Source organism: Talaromyces proteolyticus (genome assembly GCF_021365285.1).
Source record: "Talaromyces proteolyticus strain PMI_201 chromosome Unknown BGW36scaffold_5, whole genome shotgun sequence".
Classification (NCBI taxonomy): Eukaryota; Fungi; Ascomycota; class Eurotiomycetes; order Eurotiales; family Trichocomaceae; genus Talaromyces; species Talaromyces proteolyticus.
The window spans coordinates 1,589,873-1,604,582 of NW_025764281.1; the positions used below are offsets into that span (position 1 = coordinate 1,589,873).

At 45.0% G+C, this 14,710-nt stretch overlaps 6 protein-coding genes across 6 annotated transcripts; 4 read left to right on the top strand and 2 right to left on the bottom strand.

The window, feature by feature from the left end:
- Positions 1-487: 487 nt before the first annotated feature.
- On the bottom strand, positions 488-1,711 carry BGW36DRAFT_426542 (RTA1 like protein-domain-containing protein; the record flags this gene model as incomplete). Its single annotated transcript, XM_046220284.1, has 6 exons — positions 488-760; positions 829-992; positions 1,048-1,121; positions 1,182-1,315; positions 1,397-1,641; positions 1,693-1,711. The coding sequence occupies 6 exons, from the start codon at positions 1,709-1,711 to the stop codon at positions 488-490; spliced, it is 909 nt and encodes a 302-aa protein (XP_046073318.1).
- A 1,346-nt stretch (positions 1,712-3,057) lies between these two features.
- On the top strand, positions 3,058-4,266 carry BGW36DRAFT_396508 (2,6-dihydropseudooxynicotine hydrolase; the record flags this gene model as incomplete). The annotated part of the gene is made up of 1 exon (XM_046218174.1): positions 3,058-4,266. One exon carries the CDS (start codon positions 3,058-3,060, stop codon positions 4,264-4,266), a length of 1,209 nt encoding a protein of 402 aa, XP_046073319.1.
- A 1,091-nt stretch (positions 4,267-5,357) lies between these two features.
- Positions 5,358-6,903, top strand: BGW36DRAFT_460690 (uncharacterized protein). Its single transcript, XM_046222102.1, has 3 exons — positions 5,358-5,728; positions 5,807-5,950; positions 6,003-6,903. Exons 1-3 carry the CDS (start codon positions 5,516-5,518, stop codon positions 6,879-6,881), a joined length of 1,236 nt encoding a protein of 411 aa, XP_046073320.1. The 5' UTR covers positions 5,358-5,515; the 3' UTR covers positions 6,882-6,903.
- Positions 6,904-10,759: 3,856 nt separating this feature from the next.
- Positions 10,760-12,050, bottom strand: BGW36DRAFT_340148 (Pyruvate/Phosphoenolpyruvate kinase-like domain-containing protein). The gene is made up of 2 exons (XM_046213061.1): positions 11,735-12,050; positions 10,760-11,650 (listed from the first exon to the last, which is right to left on the bottom strand). Exons 1-2 carry the CDS (start codon positions 11,882-11,884, stop codon positions 10,880-10,882), a joined length of 921 nt encoding a protein of 306 aa, XP_046073321.1. The 5' UTR covers positions 11,885-12,050; the 3' UTR covers positions 10,760-10,879.
- Positions 12,051-12,294: 244 nt separating this feature from the next.
- Positions 12,295-12,972, top strand: BGW36DRAFT_426547 (HotDog domain-containing protein; the record flags this gene model as incomplete). Its single annotated transcript, XM_046220285.1, has 1 exon — positions 12,295-12,972. The coding sequence occupies one exon, from the start codon at positions 12,295-12,297 to the stop codon at positions 12,970-12,972; it is 678 nt and encodes a 225-aa protein (XP_046073322.1).
- A 648-nt stretch (positions 12,973-13,620) lies between these two features.
- Positions 13,621-14,637, top strand: BGW36DRAFT_448915 (PrpF protein; the record flags this gene model as incomplete). The annotated part of the gene is made up of 2 exons (XM_046221765.1): positions 13,621-14,421; positions 14,465-14,637. 2 exons carry the CDS (start codon positions 13,621-13,623, stop codon positions 14,591-14,593), a joined length of 930 nt encoding a protein of 309 aa, XP_046073323.1. The 3' UTR covers positions 14,594-14,637.
- Positions 14,638-14,710: the final 73 nt, after the last annotated feature.

Sequence of the window (14,710 nt, forward strand, 5' to 3'; positions counted from 1 at the left end):
ATCGATCTTGTGCATAATTTTGCATGCATGCATACCTAATGTTTAGCATTGTTATAATTTCCTATGTGAACATAAATTTCATTGTGTCTGCATTTCTCCTTCTCCTTTCTTCGCTTTCACTTCTTGTAGTTGTGTTGAAGATTCCACTTCGAGTTTGTCTTTGTATTTGTTTTGTTTACGGTGGCTTTATCCCTCGTATATTTCTATGGCAGTTCCATTCGGAGCTAGCTGCAAGTTTTCAACCTCCAGTACATCCACCATGAAGTACATCAATTGATGTGATAATTAAAAACATTACATGGTGTTTTGAATATATTAGTGATACGGAAACGGTTTTATTTGCTGAGATTTAACTAAAAATAAGGTAGTCTAAATACAGGTTCTTGTTCGGATCCTCTAGTTATGATCGTTGCAAGTTATCAGATGTATTTCACGTAAATGAGGCAATAGGATCTATCTGGACCAACTCATTAAACTTGAATTCCTTTCAAAAAGAACCACTTGCTCGTGAGGGTATCGGCATAAGACCAACCTCCTCTCTGCTGCGATAGTGTTTGGTTATGACGCCGTCTTTTCGCTCCTTACGACTAGGCATATCTCCACCCTTTCCAGGCATGATGCGTCCGGGATGAATGATATTAACTGTAACAAGAGCAATAAGCATGGGAAGGGAGTCGAGAAGATACTGGTATGCCTCGTGGTTGGGAATAGTACTGTGAAGGCCGGACGAGAATTCACACAGACGGAAGATAATTCGAGTCTATTCTCAAAAAAAAAAAAGTATCAGAACAGGAAGCCATTTCAGTTATTTTGGAATTGCACACATACGGTGATGAGGATTAACTCTGCGTATACTGTATATAACAACAGATATGCTTTTCGAGGCTTATTACCCTCATGGTTCATTGTTCGATGGAACGAATATGCAAAGACGCAGAAGATGAGGATGAAAAATTGTTGGATGCCAAGTCCAGCCATGTAGATATGCAGCCCTATTCAAACACACGTTAAAGAAGGGCTTTCAATAAAAGGGGTTTTGGAGCATACCATCCAGGACTGTCGATGTAGGCACATTACTCTGACTCGCACGAGCGCCTCCATAAATTTGGACTAGAAATGAACTGTTTGATACGCGTTAGCAAAGTGAACACCAACTTACCATGAACATGATAATTCTATACATAATATCCAAAATAACGAAATACATTCCAAACCTCCACGGTTTTATTCCCAGAATATTAGCCTTGTCAGTGAAATTCCACACCATCCGTCCGAAGGCCATGTACACGAAAGCGTTAGTCCAGATTGGTGCAACCTGCACGGATAATAGTATCAGCTCAACAATTCTCCAAACCCCCGTAAAAGACAGGGAATATTTCAGGGGACACATTCATACCAACAACAAGATGAACCAAAGGGAATATAACCCCTCACTGGCGGGATTGTGAATACTTAGAATGCGAAAGATGTAGCTGCCAGTTTGCCAAATAGCTGCCATAATAACTACAAAGCAATACCATTTTCTGTGGTAGAAGGCTTGGAAAATATGAGCAGCAAGTGTTAATGCAAAGGCGACCATCATTATATATGCGCCTGCGATAGAGGGGCAGAATGACCACACCGTATCTGGAGTTGTCAAGGCTATTTGATACATCAGCTATAGATCTAAAGGACAATAAAAATAATACCAACCTGTGCATTTTTCGGCCATAGTTTCTTTTGCTCTGAGGGCAAACCTTCTAGCAATGGTCCTTATAGCTGTTTGGGCGGGACTTGAATGCAGCCAACTGAGAGGACAAATCTGAGAATTGATATCAGAACGTTCGCGATGGATCAATAATTCTGGTAGTTGGGATGGAAAGAGCTGGGCACATCAGCTTTCATTTACCTACATATGCTAATTTCCAATCCATTCGTGTTTGGCTGACACCGGCATCCATCTGAATCGTCTGACATCGATCTCGCGTATCCCGTTTCTAAATATATCTCTTCAGCTGCTCATAAAGTAATATACTACGGCCAGAAAATCCCTGTCTCTCGGCAAAGGAGTTAGCAATTTGCTATTTATTTTGAAAGTCTTAAATGCAATTAGCGTGTGATTAGAAAGGTGTCGGCAGAGATAACATAATCGTATTCGTCGCATCAACTCTGACTTAAAAGCAAGCAGCTAACTCGCAGAGGCTAATTTCAGCCCTCCAAACATGGATTCAGCTGTGGCTTTGGATTGTTGGTAAAAAGGCACTAGGGGTCTTGCTGATTGACTGCCACAAAGTCATTTTTCATATTCTTCATGTTATCTATACCCACAAGGGCAAGAGTTAAGTGACTAAGCCTCAACATACCCTGGTTAGAAGCAAATCCACATTCTCCGCAGTGGGTCCTTGTCATTAGATGGATGCAGGCTTGCGTCTTTCAACAGATCATCAAGGTAGTTAAAGCGACTTAGTTGAGATTATACCGTTCTCAGCTACGTGCTTATATATTTAGAAATCGATGAGGTTCAAAAATTTCGGGAGTGGTTTGTTTAAAACACTAGTGCATGATATATGCTATAAGGTTGACCCTCCGTAAATGTTACCCAAAAAGGCAAGTGTTGAGACTTGCATATTAGAGTTAAGCTTACTTAACTCGCTCCGAATGTGGAAAGATATTCATTTTATAAGGTAAGGAGCATTAAGAGAGAAGCGCGACTATTTTAAGTCAGGGTGTATTTTGGTTACATAGGACTATATCTTCGTATTTGGAGGTAATAGAAGCAAGAATCCGGGGTTTGTATATAGGCTGCGGATATTCTCGTCTTGCAAAATTCGACAGCAGCACCGCACATCACTCTTCGACTAAAAGATAAAAGTTGGTCGCTTCCAGTGAAAGGGAAATGTTCGCCAGTCTGATTTCTATCGTATTGCTTGCGAGCTGCATAGGCAGTTCCTTGGTAAGCTCTTATCTGTCCTTTCTTTAAAGTATGATATAGCTAACAAATTTTTGTCCAAGGCCTCATATTTACCACCCAGAACTCTACATCATGGAAAGAGGGATAATGGCACCACCATTGATCCAATGTACCAATTGTCCTCAGATCCCGACTTTCATTTCGAAATTCTCCGCGTCCTTGCGCTCGCACCCTACGAAGGCTCTGACATTGGCGAAGTCCTTATCGCAGCCAATCAAATTCTACCAAAGAATATGGAGAGTTACTCCGGCGCCTTCAATGCGCTTGCCGATAGGGTACAAAATGTGTCAAACGCTATTGACGTGACGAAACACCCTATATCAGCCAGGAATGCTTTTTTCAGAGCTTCAAGCTACTACCGCTCCGCAGACTTTTTTTTGCATGGCAACTGGAGCGACCCACGTATATACTCGCTGTGGGATCAGCAACTCGCAGCTTTCAATTCTGCTATTGCTCTACTTCCCACTCCTGGAGAGAGAGTTGTTTTGAAGGGGAATGGATTTGATATTCCAATCGTATTTTATGGCAGCGGACTTCCCGGGCCGCGACCTACCCTCATTTTATGCAACGGTTACGACGGCTCGCAGGAGGAGATGTATCATTTTGTGGGCCAGGCAGTAGTCCAACGTGGCTGGAATGCTATCACGTACGAAGGTCCTGGCCAACCAACGGTGAGACGCGAACAAAATCTCGGATTCATTCCACAATGGGAACAGGTCGTCACTCCAGTTGTTGACTATGCTCTAACAAGGCCAGAAGTCGACCCGGTTGCCATTGGTTCGGTAGGTTTGTCATTTGGAGGGTGGCTAGCTCCTCGTGCGGCTGTATATGAGCACCGACTTGCAGCCACTCTCGCTGTCGATGGTTTATATGATTTTGGTCCATTTATGCTTAACAAGTTCGGGCCTGAGATGACAGCTCTTTTCAACTCTGGAAATGCGACGGCCTTCAACGACATCATGTATCATATTCTTGAGGACCCTAGCACTTCCACCTCCACTCGCTGGGGTATCCAGCAAGGTCTCTGGGCCTTCGATGCGGCAACGCCATTTGAGTGGGTTTCTAAGATGCAAAATTTCAATCTTGAGGGTTTAACTCAAAATATCACTATGCCAGTTTTTGTCGCTAGTGCTCAAAATGACCTCTTCTTCCCTGGTCAGGCCCAGGCCCTGGCAGCTCATCTCATAGATGTTACCTACCATGCTTTCACTAATGAGGAGGGCGCAGGCGAGCACTGTAGCACTGGGGCGGATGTGTTGCAGAACCAGGTCATGCTTGACTGGTTCCAACACATTATCGAAACCATAGAGGGTTAGATCCAGTCAATTTTTTTCCTTCCAGCATGTTGATACACTTGGGATGTCCTGGAATCAGGATTCAACGTTACATAATCAACTTGGTATTGTCATCAATGAACGCTCATTCTTGTCCCTGTTTAGTCCTCTTACTATGTGTATTTAGTATTTATTTCGTTTTATTTCTTGAAAAACCAGACTTGTACGAACTACCTTATCGCCTGGAAATAAACAATATATAAATGGTAGTTCTTATCTATCTAGTTAACCCACGTAATGGCTTTTGTAAATGGACGTAAAGTATAGAATCATTGAATTAGGAACTGTTAGATTAGTAAAGCCTTGTTAGAGAGCGACTCGGAGCCGACTTGGGGGCCTCAATGTATGGCCCTGTTGAAATATTTAAACACTTGAGGAGAATTAAGCCATGTAGGGCTGAACAGCAAGCTTCTGTTCAGCTGGTTGCCAAGAAGGCTGAGTGTGGCAATCTGATTGGTCCACTAGTCGTCTGCACGAGATGCTTGCCCAATCTGGTATGCTCCTTGTCGTTCGCCTGTCAGGGGCTGACCCGTCCGCCTGGAGTAACTTTAATACTTTTATTCGGCCCAGTTTCGAAGTGATAGCCATGTTCACATTGAAGTGAAAAAGCATTCAAGAATTCACCCAAGTTTAAACCCAATAATTAGATTAGATTTCCGGGCTTTGTACATCAGAGTAATGGTGTATCGTGGGACGCCCAGTGCGGCTTGCAGCAGATGCAGGAACCGTCGACTTAAGGTGTGCAAAATACCTTCCGCATGTTCTGGCCATTCGCGGAGATTCTGCAAGGGCCGAATTTAGCAAGTGTTGAGATCTAACTCAGATCTATCAGTGCGACCTGGCAACTCCATCATGTTCCGCATGCGTCCGAGCCAACCAGCCATGCACCGGTTATCGTGATACCCAGGCACTGAGATTCTGTGTTCAAAATGAGATCATTATCAAGACTCAGCGAAGCCTGACGAAACCTGCTACTGAAAACCGAAAGAAGCCTAGCCTAAAGAAGGGCCGTATTAGTAAGGAGCGAACGTGGCATCAAGATATTCCAAGTTCTCAGCTTCCACTTGACACACAACGACCCCCTCCACAACAGGATGAAACATCAAGTCATCAAAGCCTTCAAACACAATGCCTACAGAGTTCAATACACGACGAAGCGATATGCTTTGTATATTCAAATTATGTGTGCCAGGGAAGCACAGCGCTACATTACAGCTATCTTCCGGAGTTGATGTCTAAAGACGAGAGTTCGCCAGTACGCTCTGCGATGACAGCCCTAGGGCTGTCGGCTTTAGCTAACATCAAAATGGCTTCTAAATTGACAAAGATTGCACGGGAGGAATATACTACGGCCTTGGGCTGCACGAATCGTGCTCTGACCGATCCAGTCACTTCCGCGAACGATTCGACTCTGGCAGCGGTGATACTGCTTGGAATGTTTGAAGTAGGTTATCAGAACTCAGGTTTCTTGTTTTTTTTTATCATCAACATATGTTTGAATTCTATATTGACACGATGCCAGGTCATCTCATTTAATAGTACTGGCTCCCTTCAAAGATGGAAAAAGCACATCGACGGCGCATCAAAATTACTTGAATGGCGAGGTGAGGCGGGACTGCGTACTGTGCACGGGCTGCACATGTTCAGACAGCTTCGACCTCAAATAGTATGATTGGAACTTCTCATCGCAAATTACAAAGAAGGCTAACTGATGACAGTTGGCCAACAACATCCATAGAGAAATGGAACCCGCTCCTAGTCTCGTCCATTTGTCCGATGTTGCATCCGAAATCGCATCTACAGGGAGTCAAGACGAGAGCAGGCACGTGGATGCCATGGGCCATCTCTCTATCCGATTGTGTAAGTTGTGCGCAACCGTAAAAAAAGGCGGTTTGACAGACCCTACATCGATTCTGCATGATGCACTTGCCCTAGACGAAGAATATGCCTCATGGCTTGATGGGCTTTCTTCACCTTACTGGTCACGCTCCACGGTTATGACAGATAGCGCAGAGGACGAATTGATCTATGGACCGTTCGGTAATCATTATGACGTCTATAATAACCTATTTGCGTGTCATTCGTTGAACAACTATCGCTGCTCACGGCTTATCATCCGTGAAGTTGTTTCAGCATGTGTGAAGAAGATTCAATTTCAATGCCAAATGAACGACACTAGTGTAGACTCCAATATCTTAATTGCAGCTCATCAAAGTATTGCAGTTGCCAAACGGCTTGCAGAGGAGATCTATGCTAGTGTGCCCTATCACCTGGGTACCGAGGAGACCTTTGCTGAATTCGATATGATTGGAAGGCCGAATTTGATCCAGGGAGCTATTGGAGGTTTCCTTCTCATCTGGCCGTTGTACTTGGCTGCCAACTTGGATCTGTACGATGTAGACCAGACTCCTTCAGCCATGAGGGCATGGGGCATTACATGTTTGGAGAAGATCGGGCATGGTATGGGTATTAATCAGTCGCTTGCCATGGCGTTCCTGTTACGCCGAAAGCTGGCTGTGCGGTCGTGGGTTACAAACACAGAATCGCATACGGGAGCAAGAGTTGTTCCATTACCCCCAGATTCATTTCAGGATTAGGCTCCAATAACGTGAATATGGATTCTTTGCTCACTATATGCACCATTACTTGCTGTGTAGATGATGTAAAGTCCCTAAATATTTTCATAATTGGAATATCTCTTGATGCTTGACATAGTTATTGTGCTGCCCCCTAGGATATTCCATACGAGTGTTCAAATGTTGCGTGTTGGTTGTTATGAGTGTAAATGTCCATCTCTTGTCCTAGATTCTATGTCTTAAGTTGGAGACGAAGAGCATACAAGGAACACACAACATGGAATCACTGAAATTGTGATGAATAACTTTAAAATCTAAGAGTGAGGCTTTATTCAAACCAACATATGTAGAAGTATACTAAGTATAGGAACAGAGTAACGAGGTAAAAATAAGCACCACAAGCACCTGAATCAAGTTAGAACCAGTGGACCCCCTCTCGTCGCGCACAAGGCATTCCACAATGCTCGATTACACCTGCCGCGCCCGACAAGAATATAACCCGGGATCGAGCATGCATTCAGGCGGGTGAAACTGAAGCAATTGGCTCGCCCCTGGCCGCGACAAGACGGATTCTCCCGAAAATGCGGGGGGTGAGCCGGTCCGTTTTCTTCGGATCCGCACTATGATCTAATTGATATCAGATTTCCTATCATACAAGAGCAGCCTTGTCCGTAGAGGGCATTTTTGCACGTGTCAGACGTTCCCAGTGTCGATGATCATGCTTTGGCGACGGCTGTTTTGAGTCTCGGGTAGGAATAACTGATAGGCTGTATAGCATGTCGCCTCGGCCTCTGCCACTGTCAGTGCCGAGGACAACCGAGGGGCCTTATTAACCTTATTCTAGACCCGGGCCTCTGGCTTATCACTGCTTGGGGTTAACCAGGTTCTGTCCATCCCCCCCTTCCGTAGAACGTACATACTAATTAAATTATTCAGATTATTAGCATGAGCATGCATAAAAGTCTACGGAATAATGGCTGTTGCAGGTGGATGGGTTTTGTGGAGCTGAAATGGCACGATGATCATCGGAGGGGTTTCTGATTTGTTCTGTTGCTACTCGCTAACGCTACTAACACATGCGCGAGCCCCCAAGGTAGGCAGGCAGGAAGGTAAGAGATAAGAAGCATGCATCGCCCGTTGGTCCGAAAAAGCAAAAACAAGATGCGTAAATTTAAATCAAATCAAATCAAGAAGAAGCCGCGTAGTCTACATGTGATGGATGACGTGACGTCACGTCGAATCGCGATCACATTCATTGTAGGATGGTAGTGCTGGCTGGCTGGTCATGTAGATGTATCTAATTGATGATCAGGCAATACGGCAGGCATGGTGTTTCGAACGCTCAATAGTGATCAAAGCGAGAAAGGATGTCGACATTGCCGGGGCTGAGGCTGGAATAGCGCTGGGGATGCTGGTTGTGGATGTGCCAGCTGGTAGTCGAGTTGAGAGATAGTGATTATTTTTTTGAAGGTTTGATAAGTTCAAGACCGGTCAAATCCAAGCTTGAGGAATCCTCCGGATGACTCGGTGCTCGAGGTGGAAGACGAGCGGTGGATGGTCACCTCGGGAGTGGATGGGGTGGTGTTGTTGGCAATGGTTGTCTTGGTCCCCACAGTGGGCGACAGGACGAGGAAGCCGTTCAGCTTGGGGAGTTTGGGGAACATGTTGACGGTTGAGGGTGGAAGTTGAGGACTTGTAGTTGGAAGTAGGAGATAGTCAAGTTGGTCTGGGTTGAGAAGGGAAGAAGATCTGGAGAGGAGGAGGGGCACTCTTATAGCCGGTCGGCTGGCAAAGGCTGATCCAGAGTAAGACAATCCCCGTTAGTTGTTCAATAATAGTGCGTATAGTATTATTAAAGCGACGCGGGTGATCGACCGACTTATCTCTACCCAGACTTTGTGTATGCTTGGCCAGGAATGATGTGCGACACCAAGCGCTTGGCCCTTCCAGATTGCGCGGCACCAGGAGGAGTGAAAGGCTAGGCAAATGCCAAACAGAACAGACCCAAACGCACGCCTAGGTGCGAGTGGAGATTGTCCATGTCTCATCTGGCAACGTGGGCTGGCCTGGTTACTGTGACTGGACTGCCTGCCGCTTTGGGAGTCACCGACGCCGGTTGTGTGTTAGAGTGTTACTATCATCATTCTGTCCTATCCCATCCCATACTCCGGTCTAACAAAGACGTTTGCTGCAAACAGTAGACTACACCCCCACTATGAGTATTAATAACAGTTCTTCCATTGGACTGTGAGTATTATTATGTTATTTTGATTCTGGTCATATTTATTCTTACTACCTGTATCGGACTGTGGCTGTCCCAACGGGGCTAAACCAGCCGCTGCGCAGCAAGGCACGGGGTTTTATCTGGCGAGAATCGGAGATATGAATTAGTCCTGCCATTATTAATTCGGTCAATGAATGATGCATTGCATTCCCATTATCCCCTTTCTGTTATTCCTTTTTCTGGCCGCGATCCTCATGCGAGGCTGATGCGCCAAGCACGCCTGCTGGCCTTGATTAGGCTGAGTCGCTTGTGGCCTCTACAAATCCAGATATTTATAGTGTTCCCAATATTATGGAAACCCCATATTACTTCTTGCTACAATTATTATTATGCTATCTTATTATTCTTCTTGATAATTGCCAAGACAAGAACTCAATTCCAGGTCATATGACCACCGTAGCCCGCAAAACTATTGATGAGGCTTGGCGACTTGGCAGGAATGGTACGAACCTCCTTTCTTGGCGGTGCAGCCATAATTGAATAACAACGATTCTAATTTATGAATATGGGGGAATTGGGGTGAGGAGATACTAGTGATAGCCCCCAAGATCATTGCATCGTGTCATTGGGCGAGAAAGTCGCATCACCGCGAAGATCTGCTTGATCTTGTTTGCCAAGAATGACTAAGCTGTACAACAGCCAATCATATCCGAGTCATTCATTATTCTTATGCTTGTATTTGCTTTTCCTCGATGATACGTAGTACGTACATCGTCCGTCGGTTTGGTGGGATTTACTTGGCATGTTCTGGTATCTTGGATTTCTTTCGAGTTAGTTTCATGCTGAGACTTGGGGTAGTACATAGTCTCCTTGGCACCGGTCAGCGGCATAAGAATAGTAATACGTAGGAAAAAGAAAGGAAAGAAAGAGATAAAGAGAATGCGAAAGAATTCTTGGCTGTGGCGATCTGGATTTCATGTTGGCCAGTAGTGGTGCTTGGATTAGATGGACGCGAATTTGGGCGCAGTATACGTCTTGGAACAGAGAAATCACTATTTACGGCGTATTGGAATGACAATCCACAGCTTATGTAGATGCAGCAAGTACAGACACAGGTCATTGCGCCAATGAGATCAAATCATTATTCCTGTCTCGCTGATAAGAGCGTTGATGTTCGTAATTTCCTAGAAGTCCTTAAAAGAATCGCATCCATTTGGCTCAATAACACTTTATCCCGTTGAAATGAAGGGCTTTGCTCCAGAGGATTATATCAGAGATTTCGATCCCTATTCGCTACCTTTGATAATATGATCGGAGAATATACAAAGAATTTTTGGCTTGCGCAAGCTTCATATATACTAGAGCTGAATCCCGAGATTCTCTGTGATGCATGCGACGAAATCGTAGCGACATCTTCCAGTCTTGGGTTCGTAAAAGAGCAAAAAGGTCTCAACCCGGTCCTATTTCTAGAGTCTCTCAATGTTCTTCAACGACCATATGAGGCGATGTATACGATAAATTCAATCTAGACCCTCGGGGTGAGCCTTGGTTAAGGCTTAGAGTTAGAGCACCCGGTTTATTGAATGTCTTGGGTGTGTCGTGCCTTCATATTACTTCCGCCTATAAATGACTCTTACAAATAAAGATAAACAAAAATAGGATATTATCCTCTTGCATGACGTATAGTAACAATGTATTTATCTGCTCACATATGAGAAATGGGAACTAGGCTAGGTGTCTAAATTTTGCTGAATTTCTGAAAGGAATACAGGGATTGGTAAGAAACACGCAGAAATCATTGCTGGTCTACTCCGCCTTCAAAATTTGCTGACCCCGCTGCTTCATCGATCTCGACAGACTCGTCAAGACCACACACTCGGAACAGCTGCTGTGGCGAGAATTCCGTATTCGGCACCCCTGTCTTTTTCAGCACTTGCAAGGAATCCTTTATAGCTCTATAAACTGGCGACATTGTAGCCAAAGGAACTATCATGATTTGGAATCCCAAATCCTTTGCTTCACTAGCCGACATTGATGGTGTTACGCTATGCTCCACCATATTTAGCAAAACTGGCCAAGGGGCTAGATCTGCGATAAGTTGCTGGGCTTCAGTTATAGAGCGTATGCCTTCTGGAAAACCAACATCGGCGCCGGCATCACGCGCAGCTCGTAAACGAGCTACTGATTCTGCATAGCCGTGCTTTTGTAACGCATCCGTTCGAGCAATGATCACAATGTCGCTCCTAATCTTCTTTCGTTGCTGTACAGCAGCTCGAATTCGACTCACATAAGTTTCGGTGTCGACTAGAACCTTGCCCGCCAGGTGACCACACCGCTTGGTCTGAACCTGATCCTCAATATGCAATCCGGCAACACCAGACCGTGCGTATTGTTCGATCGTGCGTGCTACCATGATCGGACCACCATAGCCTGTGTCTGCGTCCGCTATTAATGGTGTATTCGTGGATAGATTGGCGATCATCTCAGCGTTCTGACGCATGTCGTTCAATGTGGCGATACCGAGGTCTGCATGCCCAAGCCTCGACGCTGTAGTACCGGCTCCCGTCTAGTATATTTCGTTAGGAATCACTGACTGGCGGAGCTAGTAAACTAAGAAGAAACTATAGGAATAAAGGAAATTTTGAAATACCATGTAAATCACGTCGAAGCCGACTTCTAGGGCAATTCGCGCAGAGAACCCATCGTAAACACCTGGGGCGAGAATGAATTCTCCGGATTCAAGTTTGCGACGCAGCTTAGTCGCAGGGGTAATAACCCCATTGGTGTCATCTCGTGTCATTGCAGAAAAGATTTTGGACAAAACGAGAAGAATGAGTGAATTATGATGGAATAGGCAAGAACTTAAATTGCTTTTCTTGTCAGATCAGCAAAGTATTAAAAAAAATCCAACGTAATGTCCAACCTAATTCTGTTTCAAAGAATTATTATGTCACATTAAGATTTTCTCGTCACTTAAAGGTCATGACTTTGGGTGTGTTCTGTGGCAAGTTTAGGGTTTGGTTAATTCGGATTTCCGAATACCGGTGTTCCGATACAAAACCTCCGGTTCACTGCGATGGTAAATTAGCGTGATTAAGATGTATTGTTCGTTCGTAATATATTGAACAGACCTTAGAAGATCGATTAAGATCGTTCATGGAAAACATAGACACTGGCCTATTCCTACCAAGGCACCCAGAGATTCTGACCATGGTAGGCGCAACTACGCCAAGATCGTTACTCTCGGCAACGATGAAGGATCATACTCAGTGTGGTGATTTCCAGGGTGACTTAAGGGGGAAAATACAGAGCGTTATCGAAAACTCAGCACTGGTAAAGTCCCTTCGTCGGCGCGCCAACTGTCTGGAATCCCGTCCTCTTTCTCTACCGGACGATGTGCGTCGGGAACATCTTGTTGCTGGCCTGATGTCCGGCTCAGAAAGCATTCCGGTAACGCCATATAGCTTTTTAGAACAAACACAAGAGGGATATAAGCTCACTATGATCTTATACGTGGGTCCAAACCTGTCTGGACACCCCGGCTGGGCACACGGTGGTTTTATTGCCACTCTGCTAGATGAATCCATCGCACGCTGTGCCTTTCAGGCTATGCCCACCAAAGTCGGAGTCACGGCGAATCTCTCAATCAATTACCGCAAACCAATCCAGTTGAGACAATACCTGGTGGTTACTGCGAGAACAGTTCGCACAGAAGGACGCAAGGTCTTTGCAGAGGGTTGGATAGAAAAATTTCAAGCCGATGATGATAATTACGAGCAAGAAATCCTTGCCGAAGCATCTGCTGTGGTGGTCAGTCTTCAGCAAGTTAGTTCTGAAGTAAGTTTAATAACCAAATGTGACACACCAAATATAGCATTCTTTCACTAAGCGTTCCCTGAAGCTATCTCAATCTCCGTATAATACTTCTTAGCCAATTTCAAACACTACGAAACCTCACTTTATACGGACAACATTGAATGCAAGCACATGCGATAGAATGTCAGAATGTCAATAATACAGGATAGAGGGTACTATTATGAAGTTTATAAGCTAGCTGACTGACCATTCTTTCTAGTTTAGGAAGTTCTTGGAGACAGAAGTAATTAGATATCAGTATGCACTTTAAAGCCAGAGGCATCAAACGTATGAAATTGAGACCAGATATATGTCGAGTTATTTGAATCAAAATTATTAGTTCGCGAAAAGAGCATTTATCAATTACTTTAATTGCGAAAGTACAACACCCAACCGGCTCTAAAAAGCCGATAGAATGGACAGGACTAATCTAGCCTGTAGTGAGACGACAGAAACCTAATACGCAAATGAAATTACCTGATGGAGATGGAATGTAGAGGCATTCGGCGTTTGATCACTGGTGCACTTATAGAGTTCGGAATTCCGAATATACGTGAAGTCGGCTTTCTGTCCGGCAAACACTAAGACAAAAGAACAGATTTCTAGACCACTGCAAATAATAAGAACAATCTGTCAGCGCCTAGAGAATCGCACTCCATCAACCATATTTACAGATTCAATATGGCTCAAAAAGATCAAATCCGCATCCCTGCCGTGTACATGCGCGGCGGGTCCAGCAAGGCCGTCTTTTTAAGAGCAGACAATATCCCTCCTCCTGGGCCGATACGTGATAGCGTATTAAAACGGGTCATGGGAACACCAGACCCAATTCAAGTCGATGGAATGGGAGGGGCTAAAGCCGTGACATCGAAGATTGCAATCATCTCCCCATCGACGCGGGACAACGTCGACATCGATTACACGTTTGCGCAGGTAGGCGTACGAGATGACACCATTGATTATAAACTCAACTGTGGCAATATCTCGGCTGCAGTTGGTCCATATGCAATTGATGAAGGCCTCATCCCCCTATTCCGGCCTGGTCGAATGCTGGGCGATGCAAACATCAAAACGCAAGAGGTTCGTATCTACAATACGGGAACGGAAAAGCTCCTGATCGCACACGTACCTGTCGATGACGACAGACGTTCTATCACGCAAGGGACTTGTGGAATTGCTGGAGTTCCTGGAACTGCAGCTCCCATACTGTTGGACTATCGAGAGACTACTGGAGCCGGGTTGAATCGGGGCATTCTTCCAACGGGGAATTCTATCGATTTCGTTGACATTGGGCAAAAGAAGATTTCTTTTACTATCTGCGATGTTGCGAATGTTTATATTTTCGCATCTGCCTCCGACTTTAATGTGAGCGGCCACGAATCGACAGCGGCTTTGACAGCTAATACCAGATTGCTGGGAGAAGTGAACGAATTGCGTGGAAAGGCAGCTCAGATGGTAGGCATGTGTAAAGATTGGGAAAAGGTAGATGAACAGTCCCCTTTCATCCCCATGGTCATACTGGTAGCTCCACCACCGCCATCATCGTCTCTCACTCCAGAAAGCCATGTCTCTGGCCGCCTCTTTCTCGATAACATGTGTCACGAAAGTATGGCCGGAACTGGGTCTATGGCATTCGGCGCATGCAGTAGAGTGAAGGGATCTGTAGTTTTCAATCAGGTTAGGGAAGAGGCAACTCACGATCATGTTTTCAATATCGCTCACCCGCTCGGGGTCATGCACATCTCCGTCGAGACGAATAATCCGACACCAT

Excerpts from the sequence above, each read along its gene's own strand:
- BGW36DRAFT_460690 (XM_046222102.1), top strand. The coding sequence starts at position 5,516 with ATGTCTAAAGACGAGAGTTCGCCAGTACGCTCTGCGATGACAGCCCTA. Across the intron at positions 5,729-5,806 it reads TACTGCTTGGAATGTTTGAA|GTCATCTCATTTAATAGTAC; the intron begins GTAGGTTATCAG and ends ACACGATGCCAG. Across the intron at positions 5,951-6,002 it reads GACAGCTTCGACCTCAAATA|TTGGCCAACAACATCCATAG; the intron begins GTATGATTGGAA and ends AACTGATGACAG.
- BGW36DRAFT_340148 (XM_046213061.1), bottom strand. The coding sequence starts at position 11,884 with ATGACACGAGATGACACCAATGGGGTTATTACCCCTGCGACTAAGCTG. Across the intron at positions 11,651-11,734 it reads GCTTCGACGTGATTTACATG|ACGGGAGCCGGTACTACAGC; the intron begins GTATTTCAAAAT and ends GAAATATACTAG.